This window comes from Pelodiscus sinensis, chromosome 20, assembly GCF_052426305.1.
Source record: "Pelodiscus sinensis isolate ZL-2025 chromosome 20, ASM5242630v1, whole genome shotgun sequence".
NCBI classification, from domain to species: domain Eukaryota; kingdom Metazoa; phylum Chordata; order Testudines; family Trionychidae; genus Pelodiscus; species Pelodiscus sinensis.
In genome coordinates, this window is record NC_143071.1 from 24,995,870 (window position 1) to 25,012,534 (window position 16,665).

The 16,665-nt window shown below is 43.7% G+C and overlaps 1 protein-coding gene across 3 annotated transcripts in view; it reads right to left on the reverse strand.

Moving 5' to 3' along the window:
- RAB40B (RAB40B, member RAS oncogene family) overlaps positions 1–16,665 on the reverse strand; it is a 74,958-nt gene that overhangs the window by 41,529 nt on the left and 16,764 nt on the right. Inside the window, exon 1 of one of the 3 annotated variants that reach the window (XM_089771975.1) lies at positions 579–1,298. The exons of the other annotated variants lie outside the window; for them this stretch is intronic. Coding sequence (XP_089628101.1) covers positions 579–651 — 73 coding nt within the window. The 5' untranslated portion in view covers positions 652–1,298. Of the gene's footprint in view, positions 1–578; positions 1,299–16,665 lie in introns of those variants that run through there. 3 annotated transcript variants of the gene reach the window in all.

A 16,665-nucleotide genomic window follows, 5' to 3' on the forward strand; every position in this document is an offset into this window, starting at 1 on the left:
ATGAAGCCGCGATTATTTTAATCGCGGCTTCATTTCCCTCTGCCGATCTGGCTAATCTACATGCCTCTGTCGACGGAGGCATGTAGTCTAGACACACCCTCCGTGCCTACACAGTGCAGGGAGCCCAGAACAGCTTGTTATTGTATCCTCCTTGCATATTTCCATGAAACTCACAGATAGGAACCCTTTGATCCTTCTGAGGAGGCTGCATTATGCCATCCTCCACGGTAGGGCATCGTCCCATGCAAAGACACCAGTAAGTGGTGTGGTGTCACCGCAGTATAGCATAAGGCCCAGGTTTCTGGCCACATTCTGTCAGCATCAGCTCCCTATCACTCTGTGTGATTCGGAGGTATCTCGCATGGCAACCAGGATGAAGGAGGAGGGGAGGCTATTAGCTGATTCCTCTGCTGCTATCATGGCTTCAGCATCTGACACTCCATCCCTCCCGCATGACTGGACCCCATAACCAACCCCCTAGCTTTTCGTCCGGACGGCTGTAATGGAGCGCTTGGCAGAGAGCATTTAGAGGAACACCTCATCCACAAACTCCATGCACAACAATTTTCCCTCCTCACCAGTTCCATAGTGTCCTGGGGCCCCTGGGAATGGACATGATCCTGTGGAGGGGGTATTCAAGGACAATCTCATGCTCAATCTCCAGGGCTCAAGAGGTATGTTTCTGCTCTCCCCACCCTTCGGGTCCCATCATGAACTTCTTTTCTGTCCCTGCTGTCTTCCCTAAATAAAAAACACATGAACATTTATTGCTTTATTGCTTGTATTGCAGGGTTGGGATGGGGGATTACAGACAAACAGACTGAATGCAGGGGCACCTCATTGAGGGCAACATGCATAACTCTCAAAACTGGACATTCATAAAAACTTTCTTTCAAAGCCTCTCTGATTTGCACTGCCCTGTGCTGTGCTCTCCTTATTGCTCTGGTGTCTGGCTGATCAAAATCTGGCTAGGCACTCTGCTTCAGCCTCCATTTCTGCCAGATAACTTCTCCCCTTGCTCTCACAAAGATCATGGCACACACAACAGGCTGCCACCACAAGGGAATGTTGCATTCGCTGAGGTCCAACCTAGTCGGTAGACTCCTAAACCTTCCCTTTAAATGCCCAAAAGCACATTCAACCACCATTCTGCACTAGCTCAGCCTGCTGTTGAACTGCACCTTACAGTAGTCCAGAGCCATGGGAGCAAGTGCTAGACTGGGTTGCCAAGGATCACTATTAGCATTTCTACCTCTCTGGTTCTGATTTTCTGGTTTGGAAAGAAAGTTCCAGCATGCATCTTTCTGAAGAGGCAGGAGTTCCTAAAGATGTGTGCATCATGCACCTTTCTCAACCATTCCGCATTGATGTTGGTTTAACAGCCTTTGTGATCCACCAGCCCCATTAAGAAGTACCCCTTCCAGTTTATTTACACCTTCACAAAGTGGTCATGGGCCAAAATGAGGATGTGCATTCTGTCTATCTCCCCACCTCCTGGGGATTACAGTAAATGAAGAGCTGGATAAGTCAATAGTGTGCCCTAGTTGCCAAAAAGGCTAACAGCATATTAAGCTGCATTATTAGGAACATTGCCAGCAGTTTGAGGGAAGAAATTATTCCTCTTTATTCACCAATAGAGAAAGGATGGGAACAAATTGGAGAGAGTCCAGCCGAGGCAACAAAAATTATTTGGGAGTTTGGTCATACGACTTATAAGCAGAGGCTGGGAGAATTGGGCTTATTTAGTCTTCATTTTTTTTCTTCTGAGGGGGATTGGATAGCCGCTTTCAATTACCTGAAGGGGAGTTCCAAAGAGGATGGAGCCAGGTTATTCTCAGTGCTGGAAGATGACAGAACAAGAAGCAGTGGGGGAGGTCTAGATTAAATATTAGGAAAAACTATTTCACTAGGAGGATGATAAAGCACTGGAATGGGTTGCCTGGGGTGGTGATTAAATCTTCATCCAGGTTTTTAGAGGTTTTTAAAGTGAGGCTTGACAAAGCCCTGGATGGAATGATTTAGTTGGAATTGGTCCTGTATTGAGAAGGTGGTTGGACTAGATGATGTCCTAAGTTCTCTTACAACCCAAATCTTCTATGATTCTATGAATTCATTCACTGGGTTAATCTGGAGTGGTGGACTGAATATATATCCTGTCATGACCTACCTAGTTGGAATAGGTTAAAAATAGATTGATATATTTACCAAAGCAAATGTTATCACTTATCCACTACAAACCCTGCAGTTGTTAATTCCATTTAATGTGTAGTGCCACTGACACAGCTGCCATTGCTGTACTTAACTTTGAAGATTGATGTCAGCACCCTAGCATTCATTAGTAATCTGCAGCAACAGCACTGCTGCACAGAAATAGTGACTAGTGCTGTACTTATCTTATGCTAGCTGAGATTGATTAGGAAGCAAAGAGCCAAAAAGATTTAAGACAGACCATAATGCTGCCCAAGGAAATGTGCCTTTTCCAAGTGTGGAAAAAAGGTGAAATACAAGAGATATCTCCAAAAAGAATACAGCAAATTATTTCAAGTATTGGGAATTATATGGAGCATGGTTTTTAAAGCAAGTTAATTTCAGTGTATTTAGTTATACCTACAAGCCTTAATGCAAATTTCTATGAAAAATGCTTTACAAGCTAAGAAAAAACTAACCCTAAAAAGCAAGTATGGCTATCCTTGCTCATTAAGCGCATGCACTTCTAAAGCATGTTAACAAAGATGGTCTAACACCAGTAAATTATCTTATAATTAATCACAATTCAAACTCTGAGTATCCTTTGAAGCAATGAAGTCCGATGACAGACTGTTACTACATGAAAAAACACAGACTACCTTTAGCTACAAGTATTTGTTTAAATACTGTTATTTATTGGCAGAGAGCCTAAAGTTTTCCATTACAGAGAGACATGTACGAACAATTTCTCACTACCAGTAAAACTTCTACATTAGCAGGTTATGTAAAAATAGTGATTTTTCATATTCAAAATGGAGATTGATATTTTATATTCAAAACATTTTAAAGAAAAAGTATATATCTCAAGATTTATGAAAGTACAAAACACTATAAACTTGCTCTTTTGCCATTTTAGCACCATCAAATAATTGCAATGTTTTTGAATAGAGCCAAGAGGATCTCTATAGTGCAGAAACACATTATGCAATATGCATACATCTGTTTTTCCATCAGTGATCTGTGCTGTCCTCTAAATGGCTAAACAAAACTTCTTATCAATCTGAAGGAGTAAAAGAGAAAGAGCCTATACTTCTAGTATAAATCTTTATACAAACATGTGTCATTTCCCATCTATCTATACCAAAGGTTTTTTAATCAAATTAAATATACTGGTTTCCAATTGAACAGAAAGAAGACATAAATCTGCGTTCTGCTGGACTTCAGTGTAAGTTATTAGAATTACTGCTTTTTAGTCAAAGACCATATAATTATTCCCCATGTAATTTTCTACACTCAACTGCCTGGCTTGCAGATGTCAGAGAAAAAATCCTATGTAGGCGGAAATGAGATGGTAGCTGTCAACTAAATTACACTTCTCTCAAATACTTTACGCTAAAACACGCCCTGGTTGGAGATAAAGACTAATATTTAAAAGAAAAATATTGCTTTACTGAGTTTTACTAGCAGTGCTATAGTTAAAAAAGGTATTTGCTTTCTCAGCCTCTATTTAGAACACACAGGCTTTAAGTCTTTTTTTAAAAATATCCTTCACACTGAAATGTTTCATACTTTGCTTCAGCCCAGAGAGGCACTTTTCCAATGTGTGAAGAAAATCTATTTGAGTCTTAAATCATGAAAATTTGATTTTTTTATTAAACAAAAGAAATTGTCCACGTGCATTTTTTGCACACTAGTTACTCAAAACTGGTTTGAAGAGACAAGACTGGCCTGTATGCAGTCCTCAGTAATTATGTGTTAGTAAGCATGAGGAAAGATTGGTTAAGAATTAAGTCAAGAAATTAGGCATGAGAACTAGGCATGTAGGGGAGAGGTGTATGCTGCTGCATCCCTAAGTTTTAACCAGGGCTCTGTTGCTGGCTCCACTACTCCCAGCTGTCCCTCCTCCCCACACCAGTCCCGGCTTTTCACCCCAGGGCTCTGTGCTTGGTCCCGTGCCAACCCCCAACAGGAAGGGGATGAGCAGACAGAGGTAAGAGGGCTGGCTTTCAGCATCTCCACTGTTTGAAGTGTTCCCTCACCACTGGTCAAGAATGATTGAGATAACGTATTGTGAACACAAAACATTTTTCCTTGATGATACAAGTGTGCACTGAGTTCGGCTATCCAAATACCAACACATTGGGTCTTCCCTTCCCAATCATTCCCTTCCTTGCATAGCCCATTGTATCTTCCTTCCCAGAGCTCCTCTTAAAAAGAACACCAAACTTGAGCCCATTCAGTCTTTTTGTGGATGCAGCTTAAATTTCTATTTGCCTATATATGGAAAATTTTAGATTAGTTTGTGAACACTTATGGGCACCTCACCATTTCTCTTTTTGTTAAGGGACAAGGAAGTTAGGTTCATACAGTGTTGTCACAGATGTCAGAGAAAAGGAATATTGTCAACTTTAATTTTACATTTACTAATTTAAAAATTCAAGTTTCTGATAAAGCTACCTTTAACAAGCAAATTCAGAATTTCTGTTAATATCTACTTTCATGCAGAAAATTTAACATTTTTTCCAGCAAGGATTTCTAGGCATACCTAATCAATGTTCTCTGTAAGGTAACTGGCTCCGTGTACATGGGAAAGTCAGTAGATATGATATACCTTGACTTTAGCAAGGCTTTTGATACGGTCTCCCACAATATTCTTGCCAGCAAGTTAAGGGAATGTGGATTGGATAAATGGACGGTAAGATGGATAGAAAGATGGCTAGAAGGCCAGGCCCAGCGGGTAGTGATGAATGGCTCGATGTCAGGATGGCGGTCGGTTTCTACCAGAGTGCCCCAAGGTTCGGTTCTAGGACCGGTTTTATTCAATATCTTTATTAATGACCTGGATGAGGGGATGGATTGCACCCTCAGCAAGTATGCAGATGACAGTAAGCTAGGGGGAGAGGTAGATACGCTGGAGGGCGGAGATAGGGTCCAGGGTGACTTAGACAAATTGGAGGATTGGGCCACAAGAAATCTGATGAGGTTCAACAAGGACAAGGGTACGGTCTTGCACTTGGGACGGAAGAATCCCAAGGATTGTTACAGGCTGGGCACCAACCAGCTAAGTAGTAGTTCTGCAGAAAAGGACCAGGGGGTTACAGTGGGTGAGAAGCTGGATATGAGTCAACAGTTTGCCCTTGTAGCCAAGAAGGCTAATGGCATATGAGGTTGCGTTAGGAGGAGCATTGCCAGCAGATCCAGAGAAGTGATTATTCCCCTTTATTCGGCTCTGATGAGGCCACATCTGGAATATTGTGTCTAGTTCTGGGCCCCCCACTATAAAAAGGATGTGGACGCCTAGGAGAGGGTCCAGCGGAGGGCAACCAAAATGATTTGAGAGCTGGAGCATATGACCTACCAGGAGAGGCTGACGGAGTTGGGTCTGTTTAGTCTGCAGAAGCAAAGAGTTGTCAGTCCCCGTAATACACGAGGTTCGAAGGGATGCCGGAAAGGATGAGACCACAACTGGGGGTTTCAAAAAGCACAAACTGATTTTATTTTGATGGCGCCAGACAATCATCAGAACAAAAATTAAACAGATTGCCAGACAACACAAAACAATTCCCTGAGGCTTTTCTAAATCACAATAATTCCCAATAACTGCCCAGGGGTTAGGAACAGTTGAATTAACACTGGTATTATCCATAGGGCTGACTATTTACACAACTTTATACAAGGAAACAGTAAAAACCTAAACCACAACTATTTATAAACTAACTTAGTAACTTTTTAGCCACTGTCACTTGGCAAGCAATAAGGACAACTAAAAAATCAATTAGGATAGGGATGATGGTGGGGGGGGGGGTGTTATACCAGTTCTGGAGACAGCAGGAACACAAGTACTGGTCACACGCTCATAAACTGTCTCCACTCGGGTCGACCAACTCGGAGTACGCTCAGTAAGACTCAAGAGCGGGGGGTGCAAGGCGTCTGGGTGATCAGGCCAGGCGTTCACTCAATGCGAATCCCCAGTGAGAGAGGGGCTGCCTGCCTGTTTTATTGCCTGTGAACTTATCACCCCATAGGTTGGTTTTTGCTGCAGTGGGTGGAGTAGCAGGCCTGAGCACCAGTCAGCCCACTGGCTGATCTGTTACTGCAATGGGTGGAGCGAGCAGGGGAAGATTATTAATTTACATGCCCTTATATGGAAAACACTCCACCTCACAGACAGAGCCCCCTATACCAGCCTCAGAGGTATTACAGGCTATGGCTCCCTGCGACGGGCAGTCATTCCTGATGTTCTGTCTCGGACAAGAGTGAGGAGGGATTTGACAGCAGCCTTCAATTTCCTGAAGGGAGGTTCCAAACAGGCTGGAGAAAGGCTGTTCTCAGTAGTGACAGATGGCAAAACGAGGAGCAATGGTCTCAAGTTGTGGTGGGAGAGGTCCAGGTTGGATATTAGAAAAAACTATTTCACTAGGGGTACGTCTACACTAGCTCGTTAGTTTGAGCTAGATAGGTAATTAGGGCAAGCGGAGTTGCAAATGAAGCCAGGGATTTAAATTAAAGATCCTAATTCGAACTACTGTTGCTCCTCGTGGAATGAGGAGTAATGGTAGTTCGAATTAAGATCTTTAATTCGAACTACCTACTCTGTGCCGCATGTAGCCGTGGGCACGGAGTTCGGACTAAGGGGGATTTAAAAATGGTGGTGCCTGGGAACATGCAAATGAAGCCCAGGGTATTTAAATCACGGGCTTTATTTGCAACTCCGCTTGCCCTAATTACCCTACCTAGCCCCTGAACCCTTTCTAAGGCCAAAATATATTTTTTGAGGTGAGGAGACCCACATCTGTACACAGTATTCAAGACGTGAGCAGTAGATAGTCACAAGTGCTTTCACAGGGAGTGGAATGTGCTGAGAAAAACACATTTCTTGATTTTGAAAGTAAATGTGTAGGTGGAGAGGGAGGGTTGCTGAACAAAGAATTTTGCATGTGTTGATAATTAGACCTTTGGTTGTGTTCGCGCTGCGTCTTGATAAGACACTTCAACATCTCATTTTGGTCTTCCATGAGCATTAGCATGTGCTAGTGGTTTGTGTTCTCACTTCCATCTCTGTAGCTCTTCTTTGCTCCCTTTTCTCTGTTCAAAGCATCGAATGATGCAACACATCCTTGACCAGATCCTCCCTCATCCTCCCTGTTGATTTCCTTCATTGACAGAGTCTGTCTGCTGGTGAATGTGCCTGACTTCTCAAGGTCTGGTCTGGAAAAGTAACTATTAACAATGGAGTGACTACTATTCTTCATGATAAAAATTTTAACATTTCACTAACATGCATGTCTCTGAACAAAACTTTGCCACTTCTCTTGTTACCCTAGAGGCAAACACAGATCTCTTCAGACCCTCTGATCATGGTGAGTTTTAAATTTTGGGGTAAAGGAGTTTTAAGTCCCCAAGAAATTACAATTAGCATTTGTGTAGCAGGTGTACATGGAAACATTTTGTATTAAACCTGTATTTGTCCACAGGCCCCACTCTTTATTCAACCAAACTCTGTGTTGCCTTGGTTCCAGCAGCACAGTATGAGGAATGGTTGGGAAAGTATTGTTCCATGGAGATGGGAAAATGGTAGCCCTGCTATGGAATCTTCATGAGAAAACTAGTAAGTACATCAAGCAAAGCTTCAACACCTGGTATCTCTGTGTACATCAGTGCTCTGTTAGGACATAACACAGACTCAGACAGGGCTTAGCCAAATCACAGAAATACAACCTCCGTTCACTCTGCACCACCACTCCCCCAACTACAAGAGCAACTTCCCACGCCACCCATCCCACTGCAATACACAGCAACTTACTGCTCTGCACCACCGTTCCCCTCCCCGGGCTGTCCTAGGGCAACTTACTGTTCCGCATGGCCACCAATAGGTCCGCCCCCGCTGCCCACCTGCACAGTAACTTACCTGTGTCTCTTCCCTTGCTTCATAATCCTGTATCTTTTCCCATCCTTCATATTCCACATACAGCTGCTGAGAGGCCTCACAAACATTAGGACTTAAGAACAATTCCTCACTGCCCGGTGCACAGCTTGTCACCAGACTGAACCTAACCCCTTTGCTTCCACCTCTTCATCAATAACTTTTGTCTCCAGGACAACTGTTTCTGACTCTGTGCTATGGGACGTATCTACATTCTCATTGGATGTGGATATTGGGTCCCCACCCAGGATTGCATCCAGTTCTTTATTAAAATGGCATGTCGTGTATGCCTATGGTGACCATATTTTCTGAACCAAAATTAGGGACACATTAGCCACACACCCTGACCCCCACTAGCCAAACCCCAGGAGGTAACACTCTCGTGGTCTAGATGGACACATGACCAGAAATAAAAGGTGTCATGTGACCCCCCTAAGAACTTTTCCCACCATCCTCCTACCAACAGGGATAAGTTTGGCCCCCACCAAACCCCCCTCATGCAACTATCCTGCAATTGCAATAACCCAATTTGTGTCACATTAACTTGGGGGGAGGAGAGAAGGGCTGGGGGAAGTGTCCCCTCTAAGAGTTTCCTCCCATGAGCAGAATGAATTTTGTGTTGAGCACCAGTACTGAGCTCATGTGGCTTGTTTGGATGTGCCTCTGTGGCACCCAAGTTATTAATATCTTATAAACCTCTACCTTTTCCTTCTGCTGCTCTGTCTCCTCCCCTTACTCCATCAGCTCCCCTGGTGCCTGCTGCCCTTCCACCTCTTCCCCTCCTCTGCTGTCCTGGCTCCTGCCCGTCTCACTGCCCTCAGCTCTCGTGGGACCTGCCCTTCTCTCCTTGCCGTACCCACTCCTCCAGTAGCCCCACTCTGATCATGTGAGCTATCCCTCCTCTCCTAACACCTCCCTCTACACTCCTGCCCTGTCGCTCTCCTCTGTTTCTGGTCCCTCTCCTCCACGTGTCTGTCCTCCTGCTTCATCCCCAGAATCCCCTAGCACCTGTACTTTCCCCCTGCCCTTTCCTGGTGCCTCCCCCTTTCCTCACTGCCCCTGCCGCCCTTGCCCTCTTTTTCCCTAATGCCCACCCCCTCACCACCCTCTGCCCCGGTTCCCCTCAGCCCCTCTGTGCCTTCACACATTGACTTGCTCCATCCCCGCCTTTATGCCCACCCTTCCTTTCAATCCTTCTCCCAGCACCTCCTCTTCTTGCCCCCAATGCCTCTCCCCTCTCCTCTCCCAGCATCACCCTGTCCCTTCCACCCTCCCACCGCCACCTCCTTTCCTTCCTCCTACCCTTTTCCTCATTGTCTCCACTTGGCCCCCTAGCATTTGTCTCTCCTCCACCCTGTCCCTAGGTGCCTTCCCCTTTCTTATCCTGCCCTGCCCTCCTCTCAGCACAAGGCCCTTCCTCTCCCACCCCCTTTTCCCCTAGTTTTCCCCTCCCCCTCCCCCACCTTCTAGTTTGCGGGGCTGGAGTCTGTGGTCGGGCCCCAGAAATCCCTGCAGTCCCAACCTCAGGTGCTTCTGAGGCAGGACCACTTGCCGGGCCTTGAGCTGGGCCACCCACGGTGCTAATTTTACTGTAGTCCCCACACCAGCTTTGGCTCCATTAGCAGGAGCATGGGGGAGGCCTCCACCCCGCAGACCCGGCTTGTGGAGCGTGGCTGTGTGAGTGGGTCCATGCAAGGCAGCTCCACCAGAGGAGTGGGAAGAGGTGGAGGGAGAAAGGGCCATGCACAGAGCGCACCGGCAGACCCCAAGCACTCCCCGCTCTGCAGCACTCCAGCCAGGCTCTGAGCGGTCTCTTCCAGGACTCCAGCGGCAGCTCCCAGGCTCCAACCAGCACTCCTCCCCCTCTGGCAGCGGCAGTGACTGCCTGTGGATGGAGGAGGCTGAGCTGAAGGCTGCACACAGGAGAGGCAGTCGAGAGAGGGGCCATGCAGCGGGGGGGGGAGGGGGCGGGGGCGTGCTAGACAGCAGCACATGCTGCAGGGGAGCTTGGTGCTCTGGACACTGCACGCCACTGGCAGCGGCCATGGGTACCCACGCAAAACATCAAGGGAACAGCTTACATGCTGGGCAGTGGCGGGGTGTTGCTGCTGGGCTGCGTTAGAGCTGGGTGTCTGCGAGGGTGTCCCGAAGAGGGGGGGAAATGGCGGTGCCATTTGTAGCCGGATCCCAACGGGTTCTCAGGGACATTTGCCACCTTTATCAGGACACCAGGACAGAACCCTTAAATCTGGGACTGTCTCGGGGAAAAAAAGGGACATAGGGTCACTGTATGTATGCCACACCACATCGGCTGTTTGCCTCCTTCATCTTCTGGAAAGCCTGCCAGAGTTCCTTTATCTTGGGTCTGCACTGTAGGGCCTCTCACACAGGGCTCGAGAAATGTGACCATATGCGTCCCATTTCCTACAGGTCACTCATAGCTGTGACTGCACCCATTCTTCACCTCACATATCAATAAGACCCAAAAGCTCTGTGGTGCTCCAAGCAGGAGAGCGTTTTGAGTGATAGCCACCCCTGTTTCCCTGAGAAGATGCCAGAATGAGCCAAGCCAGACACAAAGAAATGGATTTTTAAAGATTTTGCAGGTTGGAGGGGCACATTTCTTTACCTGTTAACAGGGCTTCCGAGCAGCAGAGATCAAAGCACTAGCCAGTGTGACTAATTGGGCTAGTTGGGCATTGTAGGAAACATACTTAAAACTCAAAAAAATCCCCAAAACCACTGTAATACACACAAGATTGTTGGAAATAAAGGGAGGGGGGAAAACAAAAGTCTCATGAAGGGGTGGAAATATTTTGTCACCAAAATTGGGCATTTGTTGTGACTTTTGTTGTGTTGCAATGTGAACGCTCTTTGGGTTTTGTCACCAAAAAGTTTTTTTTGGCAATAAAACTTGCAAGTGTAGACAAATCTTTAGACTCAGATGCTATTTGCAACAACAGATGGAAATGTAAACATTTCCCCCGAACAACCACAAATATATGCAATGTGCTCAGTTAATCACACCTATCCGGAGACCCATGTTGCTAAAGTGAAGATTGATACAATGAATTACAGTGTTAGGAAAAATATCAGGAAACATAGAAGAAATAAGTAAAGACAGTACATTCAGAGATGTAAAAGTTTAGTTCAGAAACTAAAATACAAACATGCAAAAGTTAACCTCTCTCAAATATGCAAAGAGTTAGTTAATTTAGTTCCTAATATCAAAACCTCCTAATTAAATTACTTCTTTTTAGAAATTATACTCCATCTTAATGGTAATCATCCACATTTTAGCAGAGTCTTTTCCACCTCCAACGATAAATAAGGTGAAAGATTGGATATATAATATAGTGTCTTGGTCCCATCCTTATGGCAGACAGACAAGACAATTGTACTTCAAGAATGCATGGCATTTTTACAGAAGCTATTGTAGTTAAGACACTGAAGTTCACAATATATGAATAAGAATACAGGGCATACATGAAGAGAGACCCTAGTGATCTGTGGTAGTGCTGTGGGAAATGTAAGTTTGAATAGTCTGACTTTTCAAAATCTCAATATTGAAGTGCATTAATGAATTAGGCTCAGAGGAACAGCAACACAAACAGATAAGTCATGCACTTATTCAAATCGGGCTGAATGCTTTAGAAGTAGTCATTTCTTGTATCGTGGGATAGGTTAAAGAGACCAAAGTGGCTTTTGTATTTCATTATAATTTTATACAGCTTTTTTCTAAGATAACAGGCCCAGGTAAAACCTTCCAAAAGCACTTGAATTAGGAGCCTAAGTCCATTTTCAAAAATTAAACTAGCCACATAAACGCCCCAAGTCCCACTGAAAGTCAATGAGGCTTAAGAGAATCCTAAATCCCTTTTTACCCTGACTCTTGTTACTTTTACCCAAGTGTTTGATAACAGCCCTCCTGACAGGGTATGTCTACACTACAATGTTATTTCGAAATATCTAATTTAGAAATAGTTATTTTGAAATAAGATTTTGAAATAACGTGTCCACACACAAAATGCATTTCAAAATAGCTTTTTGCTATTTCAAAATAGCGCGTCCACACTGACTGGACGCTGAATCACATTTGGGCATCAGGTCAGAAGTTACCTGAGAAGGGCTGGAGGCCCCCTATTTCGAAATAAGCGTCTATACAGCACTTATTTTGAGATAGCAATTTCGAAATTGGTGCTATTCCTCGTGGAATGAGGTTTACCAATTTCGAAATAAGCCCTCCGCTATTTTGAATTAATTTTGAAATAGCAGTTGGCTTGTGTAGACGCTAGGAAAGTTACAGGCAGTCCCCGAGTTACGCGGATCCGACTTACGTCAGATCCGCACTTACGAACGGGGCTCTCTCGCCCTGGAGCTCGCAGGCAGCGGGACCGCCCAGAGCGCAGCGGTCCCGCCACCTCGACCTCCGGGGCGAGAAAAGCTGCTCCGGGTGCCCCTGGTCTGCTGGGGACCGTCTCCAGCAGACCAGGGACACCTGGGGCAAGGCTGGGGAGGTGTGGGACTCTGCCGCCACAGCAAAGCCTCAGAGGCACGGGACCCCTCCGCCTCCCCGGCTTTGCTCCGGGTGTCCCTGGTCTGCTGGGGACTGTCTCCAGCAGACCAGGGATACCGGGAGCAAAGCCGCAGCGGAGGTGGGGTCCCGCGCCTCTGAGGCTTTGCCAGAGCAAAGCCTCAGAGGCGCGGCAGCCCGCTGCCGCTGCGGCTTTGCTCCCCGTGTCCCTGGTCTGCTGGGGGAGGAGAGACCAGGCTTTTGTTGTGGACCCTGGGGTAGAGCAGCTGGGGTGCTGCCGGGTTGGTCCTGCAGGGACCTACCTGGCAGCCCAGCTGTTCTGTCCCAGGCTCGAGATTCAGACGCTGTTGAAACTGATCAGTGGCTGATTCCGGGAAGCTGGGAGCAGAGCAACTCTGCCTCCAGCTTCCTGTAGTCAGCCCCTGGTCAGTTTCAGCAGCAGCGGCTGAATCTGGAGCCAGTTCCGACTTACATACAAATTCAACTTAAGAACAAACCTATAGTCCCTATCTTGTACGTAACCCGGGGACTGCCTGTATTTAGAAATAACAGCTGTTATTTCTAAATAACTTTGCTGCGTAGACATACCCACAGTTGCTCCATTGTACTCTAGTCATGTGTATGGAGAGCTTTTATATAACATTTCTGCAACAAGAATCACTCTGCGCTCACGCATTTCAACTCATTGAGAATGTTACCAGCAACATTCAAAACCAAGTATACCTTCATGCTCAACACAAGACTTTAATGTTCACTTACAATTTTGAAGCACACCATTGGTCCACCTAAAGTGTGTATATTTTCTATATTTAGCTTGCTAATTATTGCTTAGTCACAATCCTCTTTTGAAACTGATTTATTAGTTTTCTTTCAAACTTCTGTCACTTTTGTTAATTATATGTAGGATGAGAGAATTTGCATCTACCATGTATTTCAACATCAAAAGCTGTGAACACAAGTTGCAGCAAAGTGTTGAAAGTCATACTGTATAACCAGCAAGCCAATTTCTCACGAGAAATAAATAGCTCCCCCAATCCTGGTCAGCCCGACCAAAAAAATTCAACACCTTTTATCACAGCCCTGTCTCTGCCTACACAGGAATCACAAATTACTGAGCTTGCAGAAGGTGCTTTTTATATGGAAATTAGGGTATTTACATTTCTAAATCTTGCCCTTCCCTGTCATAGCTTCCAAAGACTCACCTTCTTCACCCTGCATAGAACATGATCTTCACACTACATACAGAACTCCCCAGTTCCCTCAGGATTTTTCTTTTTGATTTAAAACCCATGTTTTAATTAAACTGAAAACAGCACCAATAAAGTATTATTCACTGAATACAGATAGCAAATATATCCCCAAGACTAGTATCTAGACTGATTAAGAGCCTAATTAACATGTTAGGAACGCAGTTATACCAAAAATGGGTAGTGCATGTTATAATTCAGGGCCTTTGTACTTCGGTACATTGGACCCAGTTTACATAGCCTCTCCAAATTCTGGTACCAACACAATTTTCCTCTTTCCTCCCTATCCCACCATCTTCTTGTCCACTTTAGCTTTTCTAAAGATGTAAGCATTAAGACTGTTTAACAATGTATGAGATTCTAAACTCTCCTATCTTGAGATGTGGAAGAAAGAAAAAATTGTGGTAGTGGGTGGGTGGATAAAAGTTTAAAATCATTCATGTTTAAAGCCACAAGCCTTCAAATTAAAGATGAGATAGAAACTATATCTATACTAACACTTTTATCAGTAAAAATAATGCTGAGTCCTGTATCACCTTAAAGACAAACAACTTTATTAGGGCATAAGCTTTTGTGGGCTGCAGTTCACTTCATCAGATGTACAAAGTGAAAGCTTCACTTGGAAGGGATTTATACATACATACAGAAATGGGAATATTATATTAATGCTAATAACAGCAAATTATCTTTTGGGTAAAATACCTATTTGGGGAACATTTTAACTTGCCCGGGCACTCACTTTGAGATCATTAATAGATTTCAAAGTCACTGTATTGTTTCAGTCCAATTCCACAAGCCAATTCTACAGGGAAGCCTTAGAATTTGACTTCATTTACAAGTTTGATTTCTATAACAGAGGTATGAATAAAGACATTGGCAGGATGGCACACTATATTCCACATCCTAGGGACATAAAAAAAAGGGTACTTAAGAACAATTAGTTCCTCCTTAATCAGCTTCATGTAGCATGGACACTCTAATTGACTATTTCCCCTTCTTTTTCCTTTTCTCCCCCATCCCCTATTTATTTAGAAACTGGACCTTTAATAACTCCATTCATCTGAAGAAGTCTATAACTGGAAAAACTTAAACAACTAACTCGGGTACCCTTGTGAACAGCAAATTAGTCATTTGTCTGAATACTGTAACAAATTCTGAAATGAGGAATATTACATCAATGTCAGATTTTAGTTCCTCATTATTCTAAAACCATGTAAAATATATTTGATCAAAGACAATTTCATTTTAAAACAGATAAATTAGGGGGAAGTCAATTAAGTTATAAAAAGATGTTTGTGAAAATCAGACATTTTAAAGGTTAACCATTAAAATGGTCCAGTTAAACAAATTAACTTGTTTTTGAGGGAGTAGCCTTAATATAAGCCTACTTATCAATATGACTGAAAAGCATTCATCTGAAGATCCTGTGCTGAAATATTCTGCTGTGGCATATACCTAATGTATGGAAGAATAGGTAGACTCACACAGATACACCTCAGCTACACTATGTCAAGACATATAGACTATCAACAGAAGAGTCAAAGTGGAAAGAATGTGATGTGCAATGCATTTAAAAAAAAACTAGTTTCTTCACAAGACTGAAAGATATGGGTCCCTGTGACTACCTTGATTAAGTAGAATGAAGGTCTGTCTTCCATTTTCTTTAGTAATGAAGGCTGAAGATAAAGACATGATTCTGTTACAAGGAGTATTGACATGCATAACAAATATAGATTGTGTCATGTTATTTGCAGCCTGGAGTGATGAAATGCCAAAGGTCTCTTTGCCAAGTGGCTTATAAAGTGTTCTGGGAACTGGGACATCGTAAGATTTCTCAATGTGTTGCTGCATATCAAGTTTTTGAAAAGACCAATCAGGTTATAAGCATGAGAAATGAAAGAATGAACTAGCAGAAGTCTGCAATCTTCAAAATATGACAAACCCATTTCAAACCAGATTCCAGTCCTTTTCTGAGAGTAGAAAGCATTTGTAGCAGCTCAGGCAAGAATGACAAGGATAGGGTTTGGATCAAGTTTTCCATTCAACATTGCCCAGATCCCCCCAACCCATGCATGTGCCAACTGCTTGCACTGATAATTTGCGAATGGTAATGTCTAATAAATCCTGGGCACTTTTCAAACAATTTAGGAAGGACGATTCCTGCTCCCACAAGCCCATGATCTAAGAAAAAAGTTAGAAATTAAGGGAATGGAAATAATAAACAATGTGACATGAAATTAAGGGGAAATGACACAAAAATGGAGGGAGAAGAGCAAGAGAGTCATACATTTTATATTTGATGTTCCACCTGGAGAAGGATTTAGGTGGAATATAGGCTTGAATGAATTATTTTAGCTTTTCATGCCAAGCAATCATAGTGCAAATTCACTTTACTCTTTTCTAGTATGAAAGCAAAACTAAAAATACACTGGACAAAAACAAAAAATGCTTACTACCAAAATATTTTTATCAACCCAATGACAGCAAATCTGAGGTTTCATGCTTCACTTAAAAAACAACTGTTTCTTTTATATTTATTTCTGGAGGTTAAAGATAATGATTTAAATCTGATTTGGATTTACCAGCCTGAATTTATAGAATTTGTCTAAAGTTCTTATTAGGTCATACTGCTTTTCTGAAGCTAATGGTGAGTCAGTTTGCTGAAAACTTCAATCCTGATTTCAAGAATGACTTGCAAATCTACCAGACATACATTACCCAAATAATTAAATCTACTAAACTGTTCTCACTACTAGAAGGTTGTGTGTCAGAGT